The sequence below is a fragment of the Microtus pennsylvanicus genome, chromosome 5, assembly GCF_037038515.1.
Source record: "Microtus pennsylvanicus isolate mMicPen1 chromosome 5, mMicPen1.hap1, whole genome shotgun sequence".
In the NCBI taxonomy this organism is placed as follows: domain Eukaryota; kingdom Metazoa; phylum Chordata; class Mammalia; order Rodentia; family Cricetidae; genus Microtus; species Microtus pennsylvanicus.
The window spans coordinates 51,161,355-51,184,661 of NC_134583.1; the positions used below are offsets into that span (position 1 = coordinate 51,161,355).

General features: G+C 38.2%; 1 protein-coding gene across 4 annotated transcripts in view; it reads right to left on the reverse strand.

Annotated features, from left to right (window-relative positions):
• Nucleotides 1-23,307, reverse strand: part of Sbf2 (SET binding factor 2) — a 395,017-nt gene that overhangs the window by 111,329 nt on the left and 260,381 nt on the right. For all 4 annotated transcript variants that reach the window (XM_075971874.1, XM_075971873.1, XM_075971872.1 and 1 more), the window contains exon 17: nt 5,244-5,312. In XM_075971874.1, coding sequence (XP_075827989.1) covers nt 5,244-5,312 — 69 coding nt within the window. The remainder of the gene's footprint in view (nt 1-5,243; nt 5,313-23,307) is intronic.

The window sequence follows — 23,307 nt, forward strand, 5'->3', positions numbered from 1 at the left end:
GACTGAATAAGCATGGGATGAAACCGGACGCTCTGAACATGGCGGACAATGAAAGTTGATGAGAAGCCAAGGACAATGGCACTGGTCTTTGATCCTACGGCATGAACTGGCTTTGCGGGAGCCTAGCCTGTTTGGATGCTCACCTTCCTGGACCTGGATAGAAGGGGGAGGACCTTGGACTTCCCACAGGGCAGGGAATCCGGAGTGCTCTTCAGATTCAAGAGGGAGGGGGAATTGACTAGGGGGAGGGGAGTGGGGGGAGGGGAGAGGAGTGGGAGAAGGGGGAGGGAAATGGGAAACGGGGAGGAGGCGGAATTTTTTTTCCAACAAAAATAAATAAATAAATAAATAAATAAATAAATAAATAAATAAATAAATAAAAATGACATTCTTCCTTAAGAAAGCAACTGGAGAATAGCAAGAAACTGGGAAAAAAAGAGAGATTTTATACTTTTTTTTTATTATAACATTTGAACTTTATTTAAATTATTTTTTACATTTACTTATTTGGTTGGTGTGTATGCATGTGTGTCTGTACATGTGTGTAAGGGTGCATGTATGGAGGTCAAATGACAATCACAGGAGCTGGCTCTGTCTTTTTATCATGTAGGTGCCAGGGACTGGACTCAGGTCATTAGACTTGGTGGCAACTGCCTTTTAAATTTTACAAGCCCCCCCCCCCCCATTTCAATGTTCTAAACAGGTATATATGCTACATTTATTTGAGAAAATGCCAATGGTTTGGTTGCATTGTGGATGAGACTAATTTTTTTTAAAAATCATTGTTATATTAGCCAGACTATCAAATTAAGTTTCTTAAGGCCATCTAACATACTACCAATGGCACAGCTTCATACATTGCCTAGTATAGTAATTTTATATGTTAAGATGGCTTGATAAAGTTTTTTTAGGAGTAAATTTTTAAAAAATGATTACTTTCTTTCTATTTTATGTGCATTGGTATTTTGCCTGCATGCATGTCTGTGTAAGGGTGTCAGATCCCCAAGAACTGAAGTTACAGACAGTTGTGAGCCACCAGGTGGGTGCCGGAAATTGAGCCTAAGTCCTATGGAAGAATACCCAGCAGTCTTAACTGCTGAGCCATCTCTCTAGCCCCCAATAAAGTTTTATTACATCAAGTAAAAAAAAAAAAGAGAACTTATACAACTATTTTAAAATAGGAATTAACTAACTACTTTTTGATTGAAATTAGTGTGCCACAAGATGAAATCCATAACTAGCAACATTACAGTACTGAAACCCTGTGGACGGACAAGTCAAAGGCTATGGGGAGAATCTGCTACCATTAATTCTACTAAACGGACACAGTACTAAACAGACTCCTAATGATTTATTATTGTACTCATAAATCAATGTATCTCTCAATCTTCATCTGAGAAGCTTCTTGCAGGAGATGGGTGGTTACTAGTCAAGGTGCAGAAAATAGGAGACTGCATATATACAGCACCACCCCAAGACTCAGGAATCATTGTGGCAAAGGGGGCAAAAAGAATCAGAGAGCCAGAGTGTGGGGAGCCACCCCCACATACTCCATTACAGGATGGCGCCTGCATCCATTAGCGCCAAACCGATAAGTAAGTTAGCGCGCATGTGCGTGGTAAATTTCCATCCCTAACTCTCTGCCTCTTCCGTGGCGTCATAAGGGCTGACGAGCTGCAGCCAATCAGGGAATGACAAGTTCTAGGTGAGGACCATTAACCTATTTAAGGGCTGGGTTTTCTTCCCCTGGGGTCTCCGCTCTGTAAGCTTATGCTCTCCCTCTCAAGATGCATTAAAGCTTTTCTGCAGAAGGATCCTGAGTGTGCCGCGTCGTTCTTGCTGGCGAGATGGTAGCGCGGGACACCAGAGGCACTGGATGACTACAAGAAAAGCAGTGCTTTTTGGACACAGCAGGGCTGTTGAACTCACAGCAGTTGTGAGAGCAGGTACAAGACCTGTGCAAGGCCAAACCAGTCCAAATCCCAGCATGAAAATAAAGTTGGGCACAAAACCCTATCCCTAGTCATGAAGTAATTGACAATTGATAACTGCTGGAAGAGGGAGAGACAATTTCTCTTAAGAATGTAGCCCCTGGTAAGGAGACCATGCTCCAGTAAAAGACCACACATCCAAGGACATTTGGGCAGTAGAAAATTTGTTTTGCTTTTTAGAAGGTCAAAAAGTTAGGTGGGTCCAGGAAGAATTGCGGGGTGAATATGAACATACATGCTGTATAAAAAAATTCAAAGAACTTATAAAAGTTAAATTAAAAAAATATAAATCAGTTGAGTCTACTCCATAAGGCAGTGGTGAGCAAATCCCAAGAGTTTACACTGGCTGTGAAATATGCTGGCTGACTTCAGTTTGTGGCCAGGATAAAGCAATTTACATCTACTTCCTGCATTAAAAATGTTATGCACTAGAAATAATTCCCCAAAGATGCATATTGAGAAAATATCCAACAATCTGTGTGATTCACCTTCCTTGACCACTCTGCACTCTTCCTCCTAAAACCATCTCTTAGCCCTGCTTTGGGACCCTGGAAATAAATCTTCTAAATATCTTTCCTTTGCCAATGGGAATATTAAGGATTATTAATAAAGATGCTAAGGGACACTGCAGTAGGAGTGGCTTCTTTCTCTGCTTCTGTATGTGGAATATTCCTTTACACTGTGTGAATATATGTTGCTGTGACTGGTTTAATAAAGAAGCTGACTGGCCAATTGCTGGACAGGATAAAGGTAGGGGGAGAGTCAAACAGAGAATGCTGGGAAGAAGGGCAGAGTGAGAGAAATCACAAGCAGATACAGAGAGAAGCAAGATGAGCATGCCATAATGAGAAAAGGTACCAAGCCATGTGGCAAAGCATAGAAGAAATATGGGTTAATTTAAATTTAAGAGTTAACAAACCTGAGCTATTGACTGAGCATTTATAATTAATATTAAGCCTCTGTATGGTTATTTGTTGAGCGATCTGCAGGACAGAAACTTCTACCTACATCTGGAGACTGTTTTCTATTTTTGCTCCTGCCTGTGAGATACCTGGAAAAGCTCAGTCTCCATGAAGTTTCAGTAGTGAAACTTCACTGGACCTTGGAAGCCCAGTGGCATTCTAGTAGACAGAAATCCAAGCAAATCTTACCAGCACTGCAGCAGGTAGTTTCCAGTTACCTACTTGCTGGGTGCATCTATGCTGCATTGACCATAGCAACACCTTCTTAGCAAGACTGTCTGAGGAGAGGCCCTCCTCCAAGTCTACTTCTTTCTTGGGCATTCAGACTTAGCTCTATAAATAGTAGCTGCTCCTTGTATTCCATTCTTGCATATTTTAGAATTCTCTTTATTTCAGTAGTTAATTATCAATTGTTCCTTGCATTTAAACTTCTTTGAGTTAGGTATTGTGATGTATGCTTTTAATCCCAGCACATGGTAAGTAGACGTAGGCAGATCTCATGAGTTTGAGGAGAGTTTGGTCTCCATAGGTAGTTCCAGGTCAGACAAGGTTACATAGACCTTGCCTTAACTACCCCCCTAAAACCAAAACCCAACAAACAATTTTCCCTCTTCAAATGACTGATAAATAAGCTTCTGGTTCCTACTGGAACTTTGATAATTGACCCTAAAGTAAAAGCAAATATATATATATATATATATATATATATATATATATATATATGAGTTACATATATACATGTAACTCAAAGCATAAGTTTTTATTATTAAGTCTGACAATGCGAAGAAAACAGCATTAGCTGAACGTGTTAGCTTGCTGCCTCCTGAAGCAGATGGCTCAAAAGTAAGTCATATGTTCCCACCATTTGCTTCTTACTGCTTATTTTATAAAGATGCACTAAATGTATTATCCAGCATGTGAATTTTGTTTTGTTTTTTAACTCTTTTTTAATTTATTTTTTTAAAAAGAAAAACTATCTTTTTTCATTATATATACCAATTCAAGTTCCCACTCCCTTCCCTCCTCCCATTCCCTCCACAAACCCTCCCACCCCACCCCCATCCAATCCTCAGAGAGGTTAAGGCACATTGCTTTGGGGAAGGTCCAAGGCCCTCCCTACTATATCTAGGCTGAGCAAGTCATCCACCAAAGCAAATAGGTTCCCAAAAAGCCAGTACATGCAGTAGGGATAAAGCATGGTGCCACTGCCAGCGGCCCCTCAGTCTACCCCAGCCATGTAACTGTCATCCACATTCAGAGGGACTAGTGTGGTCCTATGCTTGTTTCTTCCCAGTCCAGCTGGAGCTGGTGAGCTCCCATTAGCTCAGGTAGACTGTTTCTTTCAGTGAACCCATCACGGTCTTGACCTCTTTGCTCATATTATCATTCGTCCCACTCTTCAACTGGACTTTGAGCTCAGTCCAGAGCTCCTATGTGGGTCTCTGCCTCTGTTTCCATCAGTTGCTGGATGAAGGTTCTATGGTGATATTTAAGATATTCATCAGTCTGACTATAGGGCAAGTCAAGATTGGGTCCCTTCTCTATTGCTTAGGATCTTAGCTGGGGTCATCCTTGTGGATTCTTGGGAATTTCTCTAGAGCCAGTTTTTTTTGTTTGTTTTTTAATAAGAGAAAGACAATAGAGAACTTGCTAGATTGGTTTGTTCTAAGAGCTAGGAACTCTTAGATGGTTCAGTGGTTCAGTGGGTAAAGATGCTTGCCCCCCAAGCCTTATGACCTGAGTTCAACACTCAGAACTGACATGGTGGAAGGACAGAGAATCAACCCTTGCAAGCTGTCTTCTGCACATCATGGTATGAGTTTACTTGCTCACTTATCTGCCCCCACACATACATGAGCAGGCAAAATAATATTATAAAAAATCAGGGCTAATATTTTATATGATGGCATGAACAGTAGAGCTATAATGAAGTGTAGAATTAAAAAAAAATCACTTTGGCTGTGAGTTCAAGGCCAGCCTGGTCTACAAGAGTAAGTTCCAGAACAGGCTCCAAAGCTACAAAGAAACCCTCCCAAACTCTCCAAACATTCACTTTGGACAGTCCAGAAAATTGACTATAAATTCTATGTTGTCTCCATGGATGTCATTCATTCATTAAGTGTATGTTAATAATGTCCTGGTCTCATAAGACTTACTTTTGTGGCAGAGTGAACTTACCCATAAGTCCTTAGTATAATAAGGGGACAGACTCACAAAATGCCATGAGAAATCAAATAAAACACAGATATGTAAATCATAACAAGTTTATGTATGCACCAAGCAAACTTACCCTATAGAAAGCACTGGTCAGAGGGAGTAGTGCTGCAGCAATGTTATATTCTTCTAAACTTGAACAATCCTTAAAGAAAATAAGGGCAAATGAACATTAGAATCTTTATCAGAATCAAAACTGTAAGGCATAGCAGGTTTGGGCTTTATTGTCACTGTCCTGTGAAACTTTTCATTTTATTTCAGGTTGTTACTAAGGCATAGCTGGGTATGTCCAGGAAAAAATATTGTTCCTGAAGCACATTCATTTAGAAACAAAGTATAAACACATTGGGAAGGATATGGCTTTTATGTTTTACTGATGAGCAGCTATTTTACTTTTAGAATCTGTGTTAAAATGTGTTTTAATAAATCAGAAAACTTTAGAGGGAATTTTCAGTATACCCAATATATTTCACTGAGTCAAAGATATTTTTTCCCACATGCTTTACTACCTTTCACATTGGTGAGCACTTCACAATTGATTAGAGGTACCATTTTCTTTCTCAGTGTTATATCAAAAGCTGGAGCTCACTGCATTATTAGGGATCAGAATCAAAAACTCTTACTAGAAACATAAAATGTACAGCTGCTGAGGAAAAGTAAAAAAAGTAAAACAACTACTATATTGGATTTGAAAACAGAGGACACATATAAAATATTTGTATGTATGCATCTGTAATTACTATATGTTCTATCTTATCTACATCTTGATAGGATCCCAAAAGACCAAGACAAGAATTGAGAACTGGGATTGGAAAGATAGTTCAGTGGTTAATAGACCTGGATTTGCTTCCCAGCACCCATATGCTATCTGTAATTCTGGTTCCAGGGAATTCAATGCCCTCTTCTGACCTCCAGGGCCACTGCATGGAAAGGAAATTATCAGCAAAATAGCAGATGGTCCATAGGACAGCAGAGAACTTTTTCAGTTCTATTTTAGACAGAAGGTTTATATCTAGATTGTATATATCTGAACTGTAAAAATCAAAACACCCAAATCAAACTCTCAATCCATAAACAGAGCAAGGATCAGAACAGTTTACAAAAGAAGAAACATGGAAGGTTAAAAAATACATTTTGGAGCTAGAGAAATGGCTTAGCGCTAAAGAGCATTGACTGCTTTTCCAGAGGTTTTGAGTTCAATTCCCAGCACACACATGAGGCTTACCAATTGCCTATAATTGTAGTCCCATGGGATCAAATGCCCTCTTCATCAGATAAAACACATAAATAAATAAATCTTTAAAAACACTCAACAATCCTAAAATGAAGTATTTTTAAAAAGCATTCAACATCCATAGACAGCAGGGAAATACAAATGGTAACTTTGAGATTCTATTTCATCCCAGTTAGAATGGCTATCACCAACTTAATAACAAAAGTTGGAAAGAATGTGGGCAAAGAGGAACCATTATTCACTGTTTGTTGGAAGGTAAACTAGTACAACCACAAGGAAGTCAGTGTAATTTTCTTAAAACAAAACAACAACAACAAAAAATTGAACTACCATTAATACCTAGTATACTTAACAACCCCTAGGCTTTTACTCAAAGTATTCCGTACCTTACCACAGATACTTGCAAAACCTGTGTTTATTGCTACTCTATTCTCAACTGTAAGGAAAAGAAATAGCTTAAAATGTTCATGACTGATGAACAGGTAATGTAAGCATTTTATTTGGTCATGAAGAAAAATGAAATTGTGAAAATTCCAAGATAACAGATGGAACTGAAAAATATTAACTGAGGTAGCACAGACTCAGAAAAACAAATACCACATGTTCTCTTTATATATATATTTATATATATACACACATATGTATATAGAAAATACACACACACACATATATATCATGAAATAAAAAAGACAAGAGGGCTGCCATGTTGTTTTATGCTCTCTGTGAAGATCTGGGTTGGACTCTGGATATTGGTTGTATAGATATTAAATTGGAAAGAAAGATCTGTGGCTTTAGGTTAAAGTTTTAGCTCTAAAGGAGGTATAATTATTGGAACTATTTTAGTAATGTCTCTCCTTTAGGCACACACATATTGGAAGACAGGAGGGGAGGAGAAGAGAAACAATCAATGAGAATAATAAAAATCAACTGAATTTCAGTGCTTGCCTTGTACTCATAAGGCCTTGAATTGTAGCACCCACCCCACACAAACAGGAAGATGACTCTGAAGCTAAGTCATTATGTTGGAGCCATGTAGATTTTTATTTTAAAATATAGTTAGGCCACAGAGAAAAACCCTATACTTTTTCCTACATGGTATCATTAATGGCCTCCATCATTCCCATAAATCTTATAAAATAACAGCAAAAACTGTTTATCTTTTCCCTCTTGACTATTCTTTATAACCCTTAGGATACTGCTGTGCTAAAGAATGTCATCTATGTCCCAGCACATCTGAATTTCTTTAACAGAAATGCCTTGCATGTTTCTGAAGACTGTCATGAGGCCCAAGGCAATAAAGTTCAACAGACTTGAGCTGTAATCTTCTCCCAAGGAAATGGTTGGAATGCCAAGATGCTTTTTGACTTTGATTTCACAGCAGGGCTTCATTTGTAATGATGCTGTCCAAACTTTAAATGACAACAGCTGTGATATGAAGCTCTACATACTCATTTATAAAAATTTCCCACAAATTAAAAAATTAGAGAATGGGGGCATTTCAATCTATGACCAATTAGCAGGGACTCAGCAGTCATAAAACATTTAGATTAGAAAGAGCTATTTATTATTTTACAAAATGTTTACACATTGTAGCGAATGTCTAAAAACTGTGTGCCAGTCAAACTCTGATTGCAAAATATAAATATGGAATTCTTTGCAAATCACGTTAGAGACATTAATTAGGTTGAAAGATGGAAAAAATTCTAAAACAATAAGACTACAGTTATTGACATAGCAACTGCATTCCAGAATAGTGCAGTTATCTATTGGGGAATCAGTTTATAAATACACATTCTGGAGTCTCCTGTGCTTTGGCTACAGTATTGTAGTTATAAACATACCAGGCAACTTACAAACTTGCAAGGACTAGAATTCTTATACATGCCATATTCTCAACTTTGCTATGTAATTTACCTTTAATTTTCCTGCTATAGTTGGAGAATAAACCCTGCAATCTTAATTCCCACTTATCCTTAAATACTTAATATTTCTAACCTGCATACCTTTGAACTGTTTAAGCCAACATTCCTGTTTCACAAAACTTTGGATTTCTCAGAATTATTAGATTCAAACATTTTTAAAAAATGAGAGTCAAAGGTACTGTATATTAATGGAACTAACTACAGAACTGAGCCTAGGTAGCTCCAGAAAAATAAAAAATAAGATAGCTATTAATTGTTCAAAGTATTGAAAACATCTGCATCTTCAACACAGGAACTAAAAACAAAAATATCTCTTTATAGTGTAACAGTCTCCTGTTGAGAAATCTTAGTTCTATTATGGAACAATAACCAGACTCTACTGCCAGGCCTTTAAATTTGCCATGGTAGAATCATGAGGTGATGTGGACCATGTCAACAACAATGTGACCACTGTAGCTTCCCTGCTATGAGCTGTATTCTATGGAGTCATTTTTATTCCCATCTATTGCACACTATACTCACTCCTAATATAATAACAGCCCTAGGAAAGGAATTCATTTTGTGCCTTGTCATTTCATCTTTCACCCTCGACCCTGTAGCACTTCTACATACCTATTCATTCTTACAGCCCTTAAAGTACAATGCTAAGAAAAAAAGCTAGAAAAATTCATTTTACTATAGTTTCAGCATTACACACATACTAATTTAAATGGTGTATGTGTGTATGATGAGGACGTGAGGTAAGGACAACTTTGTGGAGTTGGTTCTCACCTATGTTTATGTGGCATCCAAAAATAGCACCCAGGTCTACAGGCTTGAGTGGCTGGCAGCTTTATATTCTGAGCCATCTCAGTGAATATAATATATAAATAAATATATATTTATTTATATAATATATAAATTATATGTGTTTTATATAAAAATATAATATATAAATATATAAATTCATTATATAAATATAATAAATTTAGCACTTCATTATATTTAGTGCTAAATAAACTTATAAAACCATATCACAGATTTAAATGCTAATATACTTATGTGTACTCTGATACTCATTAGAGACCAAAGATAAGTGCTAAGCTTGACAAAATATCAGGTCTTAAGTTCTTTCAGTGAATGGGTCAAGTCTGTTTTGATTTTAGTTACCTGGAAAATAGAACACTACACCTAGCAAAGGGCCATAATAGCTAACATCTAGTGAGTGTAACTAGGTATCACATATAGTCTATTTCTAAACTAACTTCATTAAATATGATATTTCTTTTGACATATGCTGTAATTATGCCCACTTTGTTGATGAGGAATGGAACCTCTAAAGAGTAAATGACTTGCTGAGATTTACACAGCTACAAATGGAATAAATAAGACTTGAATGTAAGTGGTCTTATTTCAGTAATTTCTGTTTTAAATTTGTGCTTTTGTAGTCTCTTGTTTCTCAAATGCAATCAGTTATTGAAATGAATATAGAAATGGCATCTGAGAACACATACAATCCAGGTAGAAGAAACATTCCAGTAAATTACAAATCTGATCGAGAGTTTGAAATTACATCAAACCTATGAAACAGTAATTGAAAATTAAAACTTAATTAAAATGCAAATGAACTGTTAGAAGCTAGGGTTTGGATGGAACCTCCAGCTCACTTTAAGTTGATCCAGAAAGTCCTCTCCCCTTCCCTCTCTCTCTCCAAGAATCTCAAACTAAGGTGCCAAAAAGCTCAGTTCTGAATTCTTGGTGTGGGACAATGGTTTGCAGCCTGTCAATTGTATTGTAATAAAACTGATTGGTCAGTAGACAGGCAGGCAGTATAGGTGGGACAACCAGACAGGAAGTAGAAGTGGGAAATGAGAACAGGAGAGATCTGGCCACAGAGCAAGCAAGATGTAACTGCCTCACCAAAAAAGGTACCATAGAAAAGAATAATGGGCTAATATAAGCTATAAAAGTTAATAAGAAGCCTGAGCTAATGGACCAATCAGTTTACAGTTAATATAGACCATTGTGTGATTTCTTTGAGACTTAATGACTGTGGGAACCAGGCAGAACAGAAAACTCAGTCAACAATTCCTCCCCTGAAGTTGCCAGCAGCCCAAGTCCCCACCTAAAGTACTCAGTTTTTGACCATACCTGGGCACAAAACCAGCTTGTGGTGGATATCTTGTTATGATCTGCTGATGTGGGTACCCTATACCCTTAACAGACAAGCCACGCCCACTCCCCCTTCCACCAGATCTTCTGCTTCCTCCAGCATGCAGTCTCAGTCTCTCTCTCTCTCTCTCTCTCTCTCTCTCTCTCTCTCTCTCTCTCTCTCTCTCTCTCTCTCTCCTCCCTCCCTCCCTCCCTCCCTCCCTCCCTCCCTCCCCCCCCCTCTCCCTCCATCCCTCTTCTTTAGAGGTGGCTGTTGCTCGCTCTCCACTCCCCTTCTCCTTTCCTAACCCAATAACAAACTCTATACCCAAACTCTGTCTGTCACCCACCACAGTCTCCCTCCTGCCTGGGATTCGCCAAGGCATCAGGTGGTGGGACTGGATGCACCTCATGCTCTGGCCTGCCGTTCTCCTACCCACCCACTGCCTTACTCGGGACATCTGTCACTTTAGAGAATAACACTAGTGTGTCACTCCTTCAGACTCTCTCCATGTTCGGACACATGGGGACCCAGGTAAGGTTTCCTTCTCCAAGTCAGCTTTCACTGACATTCAACTATGGTTGCTGCCCATAGCTAAAAAATGTAATCAGACCATCTGGGGTGGTCCTCCTGCCTTTCAAGCCTTTTGGCTTCCCTAGCACAGCACTCACTGAGTGGTGTGTTCGTTTCGGGGCCTGGGATCCCTCAGATTTTTTGTTCTTGTTTTATTGTTTTTTTTATTCTGTCTTTTGAACAGCTCTGTAAGTGTTCCCTGCTGACAGACTGCCAAGGGTGGCCTCTAGCCTCTGACTCTTGAGCCCATGGACTGGAACTCAGCCAGGCTCAATTACCAACCTCCACCTGCAAAGGGGAGACGTCCCCCTGCAGGCTTTGAGGTTTGCACTGTTTCTGTTGTTTTCACATTTTCAGTTATGGGAAATAAATCCTCAAAAATTATCAGATACCACCAAAGAGGACTGCCAGTGTCCTGCTGCTGGCATTTCATACCTATCTGCTTTTCCTTTTGCTGGGCAGCCCCTTCCCCAACAATCTGTAAATGTTATTTTTCTCTCTTGCTTCTATTTCTTCTGTTCTATCCCTGCCACCACTACCACTGGCCCGCAGAAACCAACAAGATTAGTTGGATCTGTGAGGCAGCAGTTTCCAGTTTCAGCCTTTGCTCCCTGCCACAGTGGCTAGGCGACATGGAGGCTCACTGTGGTAAGTAATTTTCCTCTCTACTTCATGTACAAAATAATGTGTAAATGGTGTGGCCAAATGGATGTAATTCTGTTTTAAATGTATGATCTACATGGCCTCTATATCTCTCTTGTTATTTATTTAAAACTCCCACAGCTCAAAAAAGTGTGGTTTCTACCTACAACACATGATTGCTGCCATTTTGACTAAGGTCAGGTGACTTCACTGCCATCTTAACTGAGGTTAGGTGACTTCGCCGCCATCTTAACTGAGGGCCAGGTCAGGTAACTACTAAGTACTGCCATCTTTACTGAGGTATTCTCTGATTTCTTTCTCAGACCATTTATCATTTGTGTAAAGGAGGGATACTCACTTTTTTTTTTGAGTTTTTCTTGTATCATGGTACATTACTGAAGGTGTTTATGAGTTGTAAAAGTTCCTTGGTCGAATTTTTGGGGTCATTTATGTAAACTATCAGTAAATAGTGAGAGTTTTACTTCTTTTCTAATTTGTATCCCCTTGATCTCCTTTTGTTGTCTTAATTGCTCTAGCTAGGACCTCAAGATCTATATTGAATAGATACGGGGGCAGTGGAAACTTTGTCTTGTTCCTGATTTTAGTGCAATTGCTTTGAGTTTATCTCCATTTTGGTGCTGTCTTTATTCTGCAAGGAATGTTCCTTGTATCCCTGATCTATCCAAGACCTATATCATGAAGGAGTGCTAGATTTTATTGAAGGCTTTTCCAGCATTTAAGGAGATGATCATGTGATTTCCTCCCTCCCTCCCCCAGTTTGTTTATATGGTGGATTACATTGACAGATTTTCATATGTTAAACCATCCCTGCATCTCTGGGATGAAGCCGATTTGATCATGGCAGATGATTTTTCTAATGTATTCTCGGATTTGGTTTGCCAGTATTCAATGTTATGGGTGATACTGGTTTTTAATTCTTTCTTAGTAATGCTTTTGTTTGGTTTGGGTATTAGAGTTAACTGTAGCTTCATAAAGAGTTTGGCAATGTTCTTTCTGTTCCTATTGTGTGAAACAATTTGAGGTATATTGGTATTAGTTATTCTTTGAAAATCTTGTAGAATTCTGTGCTGAAGCCATCTGGCACTGGGCTTTTTCTGGTTGGGAGACTTTTGATGACTATTTCTATTTCTTTAGCAGTTATAGGTCTATTTAATTTGCTCATCTGATCTGATTTAATATTGGTAAGTGATACTTATCTAAAAATGTGCCCATTTCCTTTAAGTTTTCCAATTTTGTAGAGTACAGATTTTTGCAATATGAACTCACGATTCTCTGGATTTCTTCCATTTTTGCTGTCAAGTCCCCCTTTTCATTTCTGATTTTGTTACTTTGGATATTCTCTCTCTGCCTTTTGGTTAGTTTGGATAAGGTTCTTCTGTAATGTCAGAGCATCCATCTTCAGCCTATGGGCTCATAGTATCTGCAGACTTTTCATGAAGCAGGAAATTTGAAAGACTGTTATGCCTATATTGGCAGTTTGTCTGTCACCTTCCTCTGTGTCCTGCAGAATGTCTGGCAGACTCTTTTATAAAGCAGGAACCCTGAAGGACGGTCTTACCATCTTCAGGCAAGATCAGAAGTCATTTTATTGTGGGTCCTGTATGTCCAGTTTATACAGAATACCATCAAACAGTGTAGGCAAGGGCAGTTTCTTGCCCAAAATGGCTAGGCTTGTCACATTGAATGCAAATTCCATAACGAGTTTCTTCAATGCCCATCAACTTCTCTGAAGTGATTGCTGCCAGGAGCAGACATGTCTCACTGTCAAGAAAAGTCTAAGTTCTTAAAACCTTTAAATGCCATATTCTGTACGTCTTTGAAAGACTTGAATACATATCCATCTGAAGTAAGTCTTTGCACATCTAGAAAACCTAACTTTACTACAAGTTTGACTATTATAGATGACTATCTATTAATCCATAATTTTAATTATACATTACATTTTTAAATGAGCTATACAAACATAATACCTTTAGGTACACTGTCCCCCAATTCTTAAGAACAGTGTCAATGTTTCAAAGAAATAAGATATTGTTATTTACACTCATATATCTTTGCTTTCTTCATCCAGCAAGAATAAATCCAGTGCCTACAAATTGAAAATTTGTGTATGGTCCCTATCATTGGGAATTATTCTGTTAAGAGACTTTACATGTTACTGGAATGGACAGGCTCAGAAATGGTTTAGACAAATTAATGTATCTGATATGTAAAACTAGAATCAGAGAAAGATATGACAGCAGCATACAAGAGAGATGACTGCATCCAACAAGCAGAAAAGAGTTTATGAATCAGAGACAGTTGAACTAGACTTCTGGGAAAATAACTATTTGGACTTAACATTCTTCTTTCACCTATTGCTCATTAAGAAAATGTTTTACACCTTTAGTTAATGGGTATTGTTTTACAAGTGGTTTTACTTGCCATGATTTAAAAATATACAAAGGCCATATATGATAAGCAAGATAATATATAAGGATAGTACATTTGAGCAAAATTAATATTTTAAGTTATTTTTATAGTATACTTCTGTTTTCACATATATATTTCACATTAGAAATGACATCCACTAAATTTTAATAAAAGCACTGTTTTGTCTCAATAAAGATTTCAAAATTAACTACTTATATAATTAAAGATTTTTCTTTAAATTCAAAGAAATAGAACTGTTATGGTCTGAATCCTAAATTGTCCATGAAAGCGCACATGATAAAAAGTGAGTGAGGTAAGCCAGACCCAAAAAGAGCAACATGGGATGTACTCACTCATATTTGGTTTCTAGCCATAAACCAAGGACATTGAGCCTATAATTCGTGATCCTAGAGAAGCTAAATAAGGAGAACCCAAAGAAAAACATATAGGCATCCTCCTGAATATTAACCTTCAGCAAGCGATGAAAGGAGACAGAGACAGAGACCCACATTGGAGCACAGGACTGAAATCTCAAGGTCCAAATCAGGAGCAGAAGGAGAGAGAGCACGAGCAAGGAACTCAGGACCGCGAGGGGTGCACCCACACACTGAGACAATGGGGATGTTCTACTGGGAACTCACCAAGACCAGCTGGCCTGGGTCTGGAAAAGCCTGGGATAAAACCGGACTCTCTGAACATAGCGGACAATGAGGACTACTGAGAACTCAAGAACAATGGCAATGGGTTTCTGATCCTACTGCACGCACTGGCTTTGTGGGAGCCTAGGCAGTTTGGATGCTCAACTTACTAGACCTGGATGGAGGTGGGGGTTCCTTGGACTTCCCACAGGACAGGGAACCCTGATTGCTTTTCAGGCTGAGGGGGGGGGACTTAGTTGGGGGAGGGGGAGGGAAATGGGAGGCGGTGGCGGGGAAGAGACAGAAATCTTAAATAAATAAATAAATAAATAAATAAATAAATAAATAAAAGCCTGTATTCCAGCTTTGAAGATATGACTGGCCCAGGAGAGCTTGAACTTCAGCTACAGCTGAATAGAACTCAGGGGGTAGAGCCTGGTTAGAGGAAGTCATTATGGGTATGGCTGTAAGTGCATTATCTTTTTTTGGGGTACTTCTTCTTGTTCTGTTTTTAGGCCATTATGAATGAGGTAAGCAACTTTTTTCTGTCATGCCCTGTCTCATGAACTTCTGCCCCAAGTAAGGCTCAGAAACAATGGAAGCAACCAAATGGGAACGGAAACTTTGAAATTGGGAGCCAAACAGATCCTTTCTCCTAAAAATTGTTTTATCAAGATTAATATATGGCTCAAACATTATTACTATTAAAAGACACTCTGTCTAGAATATTGAAAAAAGCACAGGTCTGGGAATCATTATGATCTCTATATTTACCCCTAGCACATACTATGATATTGCTATCTTGACCCAAACATTTCACATTCGTGGACCTGTTTTCTTTAGCTAGAAGAAAGTTTATCAATGATCTGTAAAGACCTTTGTTTCATACTGTCCTAAAGCCCTTGAAAAATTCCATTTCTGATTTCAACTGGCTCAATGAAAAGATTATCAAGAACGGGAACTCAGGCAGATATCTCCTGAAAACACTCTGGCTACAAGAGTGGATTCCAGAAGCCAGTTGCATGATGTTTATAGAACATAATGTTAGGCTCAATGTGTACTCATGACAATCCACATTAGGAAAGAGTGTCCTTAAAATATATTACTTCATTTCTAAAGAAATGTGTCTCAAGAGGCCATGGCAATAGTCAAAATCTTGGCTAAACAAGTTTTGATGAGTTACTGATAGAAAAATTATCCTTCAAACTTCAAACATACTCTTTTTAATAGGGCTGAGTTTCAGAATGAAGAGCCTGAGCAATTCATGTCCAGTGGAACAATTTTGGGCTACTATGAGTAGACAGTAGGGGAAATGAAGTCTTCTAAAAACTGTAACTCTAGTTTCAAAAGGAATCCAAAGTCCTTTTCTGGCCTCTAAAGTCACCATGCACTGTGAGTCCATGCATACAAGTCATACATGCAAATAAAATACCCATACACATAAGAATTTTTAAAAAGTTACATAAAAAAGGGACATGTTTTTTTTTTTAATTTTAAAATAGGTTGTAGGGCTGGAGAGATAGCTCAGTACTTAAAGAGCATTTGTTTCCCTCGCAGAAGACCTAGGTTCAATTTCCAACACCCACACGGCAGCTCACAACTACCTGTAACTCCAGTTCCAGGGGATCCAATACCCTCTCTTGTCTTCATGGGTACTGTATGCATGTGACGCACATGCATAGAACTTGGGCACACACTCATACATATAAACTAAAATAATCTATAAAATAAAATAGGTTGTAGACTTTAATCTCCTGACTAGGTTTCTTCTGGCCTTAGGCTGAATGAATGGAAAAAGGCCTGTTTGCTTTCTAGTTCTGTTTGTTTAGAATGCTTTCTTTGGTCTTTCATTTTAAAGCTAGGTTTTTGTTTTTTGTTAGTGAACTGTATTTCCTACAAGCAACAAATAAGTACATCCTGGTTTTTAATTCAATATGCTAGCCAGTGTATTTGGAGACTTGATACCATTAACTATCACAGTTCTTATTGGGAATTATATATTAATTCATGTTATTTTGGAACTTTCCTAACACTCATTTGCTTACTTCTTCAGTACAGTTTGTTATTTCCTATGTCCCTACATACCTACCTTTTTCTTCAGTATATTTGCTTCAAGTTTTTTTTTTCCCCCCGAGACAGGGTTTCTTTGTGTAACACCCCCTGGCTGTCCTAGAGCTAACTCTGTAGACCAAGCTAGCCTCGAACTCACAGAGATCCACCTGCCTGTGCCTCTTAAGTGCTGGGATTAAAGGCGTGTGCTACCACCACTCAGCTTTCAAGTATGTTCTATAGTGCTGGCATAGTAATCGTGAATCCTTTAAGTTTTTATCACATGGAGGTCTTTGTCCTTCAATCACGAGAATATCTTTTCTTGATTTAGTAATTTGGGTTGGCATTTCTTACCATTCAGAACTTAAAACACATCATGTAACACCTACTTGGCATTTAGAGTAGCTGTTGAGATATCAACTGTTATTCTTACTGGTTTGCTTATATGTGGCAATTCATGTTCTGTCACATATTTTAATATTATATTTTTGTTCTTTTTTGAATTTATTTTTATTTATTGTTATTTATTTATTAAAGATTTCTGCCTCCCCCCTCCACGGCCTCCCATTTCCCTCCCCCTCCCCCAATCAAGTCCCCCTCCCTCATCAGCCCTAAGAGCAATCAGGGTTCCCTGCCCTGTGGGAAGTCCAAGGACCACCCACCTCCATCCAGGTCTAGTAAGGTGAGCATCCAAACTGCCTAGGCTCCCACAAAGCCAGTACGTGCAGTAGGATCAAAAACCCATTGCCATTGTTCTTGAGTTCTCAGTACTCCTCATTATCCGTTATGTTCAGCAAGTCTGGTTTTATCCCAGGCTTTTTCAGACCCAGGCCAGCTGGCCTTGATGAGTTCCCGATAGAACATCCCCATTGTCTCAGTGTGTGGGTGCACCCCTCACGGTCCTGAGTTCCTTGTTCGTGTTCTCTCTCCTTCTGCTCCTGATTTGGACCTTGAGATTTCTGTCCGGTGCTCCAATGTGGGTCTCTGTCTCTGTCTCCTTTCATCGCTTGCTGAAGGTTAATATTCAGGAGGATGGCTATATGTTTTTCTTTGGGTTCACCTTCTTATTTAGCTTCTCTAGGATCACGAATTATAGGCTCAATGTCTTTTATTTATGGCTAGAAACCAAGTATGAGTGAGTACATCCCATGTTCTCTTTTTGGGTCTGGCTTACCTCACTCAGGATAGTTTTTTCTATTTCCATCCATTTGCATGCAAACTTCAAGAAGTCCTTGTTTTTTACTGCTGAGTAGTACTCTAATATGTATATATTCCATACTTTCTTCATCCATTCTTCCATTGAAGGGCATCTAGGTTGTTTCCAGGTTCTGGCTATTACAAACAATGCTGTTATGAAAATAGTTGAGCATACACTTTTGTTGTATGATAGGGTATATTCCCAAGAGTGGTATTGCTGGGTCCAGGGGGTAGGTTGATCCCAAATTTCCTGAGAAACCGCCACACTGCTTTCCAAACTGGTTGCACAAGTTTGCATTCCCACCAGCACTGGATGAGTGTACCCCTTTCTCCACAACCTCTCCAGCAAAGGCTATCATTGGTGTTTTTGATTTTAGCCATTCTGACAGGTGTAAGATATCAAAGTTGTTTTGATTTGCATTTCCCTGATAGCTAAGGAAGTTGAGCATGATCTTAAGTGTCTTTTGGCCATTTGAACTTCTTCTGTTGAGAATTCTCTGTTCAGCTCAGTGCCCCATTTCATAATTGGGTTGATTAGCCTTTTACGGTCTAGTTTCTTGAGTTCTTTATATATTTTGGAGATCAGACCTTTGTCAGTTGCTGGGTTGGTGAAGATCTTCTCCCATTCAGCGGGTTGCCTTTGTGTCTTAGTGACAGTGTCCTTTGCTTTACAGAAGCTTCTCAGTCTCAGGAGGTCCCATTTATTCAATGAGGCCCTTAATGTCTGTGCTGCTGGGGTTATATGTAGGAAGTGGTCTCCTGTGCCCACGTTGTAGAGTACTTCCCACTTTCTCTTCTATCAGATTCAGTGTGTTCGGACTGATATTGAGGTCTTTAATCCATTTGGACTTGAGTTTTGTGCATGATAATAGATATGGATCTATTTTCATTCTTCTACAGATTGACATTTTGTTGAAGTTGCTCTCTTTTTTCCATTGTATACTTTTAGCTCCTTTATCGAAAATCAGGTGTTCGTAGGTTGTGGGTTAAAGTCAGGGTCTTCTATTCGATTCCATTGGTCGACTTCTCTGTTTTTATGCTAATACGAACCTGATTTCAATACTGTAGCTCTGTAATAGAGTTTGAAGTCAGGGATGGTAATGCCTCTAGACGATTTTTTATTGTATAAGATTGTTTTGGCTATCCTGGGTTTTTTGTTTTTCCATATAAAGTTGATTATTGTCTTCTCCAGATCTGTGAAAATTTTTGATGGGATTTTGATGGGGATTGCATTGAATCTATAGATTGCTTTTGTTAGATTTGCCATTTTTACTATGTTGATCCTCCCAATCCAAGAGCAAGGGAGATCCTTCCATTTTCTGGTGTCCTCTTCAATTTCTTTCTTCAAAGACTTAACGTTCTTGTCAAATAGATCTTTCACTTCCTTGGTCAGAGTTACCCCAAGATATTTTATGCTATTTGTGGCTATCGTGAAAGGTGAGGCTTCTCTGATTTCCCTCTCTGCTTCTTTATCTTTAGTGTATAGGAAGGCAACTGATTTTTTGGAGTTGATCTTGTATCCTGCCACATTACCAAGGTGTTTATCAGCTGTAGGAGTTCTTTGGTATAGTTTTTGGGGTCGTTTATGTATACTATCATATCATCTGCAAATAATGAAAGCTTAAGTTCTTCCTTTCCAATACGAATCCCCTTGATCCCCTTATGTTGTCTTATTGCTATTGTTAGAACTTCAAGCACTATATTGAAGAGGTATGGAGAGAGAACATCCTTGTCTTGTTCCTGATTTTAGTGGGATGGCTTTGAGTTTTTCTCCATTTAATTTAATCATTTATCATTATTATTTATCATTATTGTGGTCTCCAATCTTGGATACACTGCCTTCCACTTGATTCATCATACTGGTGAATATTTCCACTGCCTTATTTGATGCTTTGAGCTTTTCATTTCCAAAATTTAATCTGATGTTTTTCAATATTTCTCTTTTTATTGGCTTTTTATTTCATATTCGGTATTAACTTTATTTCATTCAGCTGTCTGTAATTTTTTTGAATTTGTATGGGAATTTATTTGTGCCCTCTTTGTCTAATTGATCATCCTTACAATAATTCTTTTGAATTCTTTGTCTGACTCCTAATTCACTCTCACAGAAATCCGTTACTGTGGAATGGATAAGTTTTGGAGAAGTCGTGTTGTTGTTGTTGTTGTTTTAATTTCTCGTATTTGTGCACTGAAACTTACACATCTGGGTTATGGTATTTGGCTAGATTTAAAACAATCATCTGTTTTCCCTTAAGTTGAAGTATTTGCAATGTTTTAAGTGTGACTAGGTTGCAATAGTTATTAGGCACTGTTTTTCCATTCTAGGCTGGGGATTTGTGGCTCAGTCATCAAGCCTAAGTAGAAACAATGACCCCCTCAACTCCAAAACATTTCAGGGAGTAGAGGAACAAGAACACTACAGTGTAACTAAGATACCAGTTCCTAAGGGTAAGAATGTAAAGAAAATAAGCAGAGCAACAAGAGGAGCAATTTTGTATTCAGCAATAGAGATAATATCCAGGAGAGAAAAGTGGAAACTGAGAACAAAAAAGACAAAGGGCTGAGATAAGGCAGCTAGAACTGAATAGAATGAAAAGAGATAGAGGAAAAGAAATTTAGAAAGACAACTAATAACAACCCAGCACTTGGCAGCTGGAACAGGAAGATGCCAACCCGAGGCCAACCTGTAGTCTACGGGAAAGCCTATCTCAAAACTTAATCCAGAACAGGGCAGGATAAAGCCGGTCCACAAAGCTGAAATGAGATCTTAAGTATCTAAAAGTGAAAGAGAGAAATAGGAAGTGTTACAGGGTTTATCTCTTAGTGGCCCCTCATGCGGACAGTGGTGCAGCCTGTCTCTATGTGGTTACTTTTGTGGAAGCAGGTGCACTCTCTATGCTGTTCTGGATTTCCATCTTTGAATATTTGGGTTGACATGGATGTCTTCCAATGAGAACAAAACATTTCTGGAGCCAGGCAGTAGTGGCCCATGCCTTTAATCCCAGCACTCGGGAGGCAGAGGCTGGTGGACAGACATATTCAGGTTTTCAATGGGCAACTGCCTTGAGCTCAGAAAAGGCTGATTCAGTAATTACACATTTATTGGAAGTTATGGCCATCATGGGTATACCTGCACAAATAAAGACAGACAATTGTCTGGCATATGTATCTAAAAAAATGAAACGGTTTTTTGCTTATTAAAATATAAAGCACATTACAGGTATACCAAATAATCCTACAGGTCAGGCAGTTATAGAAAGGTCAAATCATACTATAAAGGATATGCTGAACAAACAGAAAGGGATGAAAAATACCCTCCAAAATAGACTGAATAATGCTTTATTAACCTTGACTTTTCTTAACGCTAATGAGAAAGGAACAACAGCAGCAGAGAGGTATTGGATAATGGAAAAAACTTCTGAATTGAATCAACTAGTATATTTCAAGGATGTGTTGACCTCACAATGGAAACCAGGAGATGTACTACATTGGGGAAGGGGTTTCACTCTTGTTTCCACAGGAGAAGAAAAATTATGGATACCATCAAAATTAATAAAGATTCGCTCTGAAAAGGAGAAATCTATTGAAACAGAGAAATGACAGCTCATCCACAATGGTGACAACCATACAGGTGGTAAGGAAAGCCATATATGGTTGGGGCAGGTTTCTGCTCTTATCTCTGCAGGAAAATACACATCATCAAAAATTCAAGAGACCCTGGAGGTTTGAATGCTGACAGAAGAACTATCCACTAAGGAGCATCTAGAAAACAGAATATGGTTTATGAATCCAGGTATGGGTTACACTTACATTTACACACACACACATGAATATATATATATGAATATTAATATATTCAGCTTGTTTTGGAGTTGGATAATGGCTCTGTACTTCTCTAAATCCAAGCGTGTTGTTAAAAGGAACATTCAGAGTTTCTGTCTCATATCGGGAGCCTTTTGGTATGGGACAGAAGAAAGACTTTAGGAAAAATTTTTACTTTCTCCATGCCTTTTTTTTGTCTATAACATATTCTTCATTGAATGTATGTATATATGAATAATGTTTAAGTTTTTCGTGATGAACAATAGATTTTCCCACAGATACTTTTCCTGCAGTAATCTTAGAAGTTTCCAGGAAGAAGATGGGGACCCATAGCAACAACTCTACCTAGTTGAGATGACATCGTGATGCAGACAGCACTACTATAAGACTGCTTCTTTTTTGGGTACCAGCTGCTGAAATGGTGTACCTTCTCATGACATTCTGGCCAGAACTCCAAATAAGAACTTAAAAAAAAAAAAACCAAACAACTATCTGTTGACTGCTCAGAAATGGTTTACAGCTATACTAGACAGTAATTTTGAAATTTAACCATCACTTTAATTTTGCAGGATCCCATTAAGAGAATATTGCCCCCAGGACAGCAGGAAGCAATTCTAGAAGACTACGCCCCCATCCCAAAAAAGTTTGTCCATAGGTTGGGAATACTGTTAAGGGGTTGTTGATTATTACTTGTATTAGATAGAGGGCTGGGGTGAAAACTATGTTTGTTAAAAAAAGGAGAGACAGAGTAATAGTGGGTAATAGAGTGAATACATATGAGATATTATTCATAGATAATTTATATGGTATAGTTTTTGTATATTGATACAAATTCAAATTATATTTGTTACTTTTGTTTATATTATTTGTAACATATACAAAGTTATTTTGTCAGGTTGTATATATGTATGTTATTATCTCTGCTTAGGACATTTTGTATATTGATACAACTTTTAAGATATATTTTCATATTGCATTATATATTACTCCTACCTCTGATCAAGATAGTTATATATTGTTTACCTTTTGAGGTCATTGACCTCATTTGTTGCACATTTATTTACAGATTATTTAATATTCTGACATAAAGTTTTAGTCTTTAAGTTATATAGGTATTAATTATTATAGGTCAATAGTTGTTCATGCTTGCTGTATATACAGTTAGATCAATTAGGTTCTTTAGATACATAAAGATTGTATCCTGTCTAGATAGGTAATCTTCAACCACTTCAAGGATCTGTGGAACATGGCATTTAAATAACTTAGGGTTTTGTTGACATGAGACATGACTGCTTATGACAGCATCAATCTATTTCCGAGAGAATGTTGAGCACCAAAGACACTCCACTAGGAGCTTGTTTTCTTCTTGGCAAAACTGGCCTTTGGGCAAGGAACTGACAATGCCTCAACTACTGACAAGTTACATGATATCTTGAAATGGATAAGCAGGACTGTCAAATCCTGCCAAGACAGGATAAGACGGTTTAGAAAAATTTCCT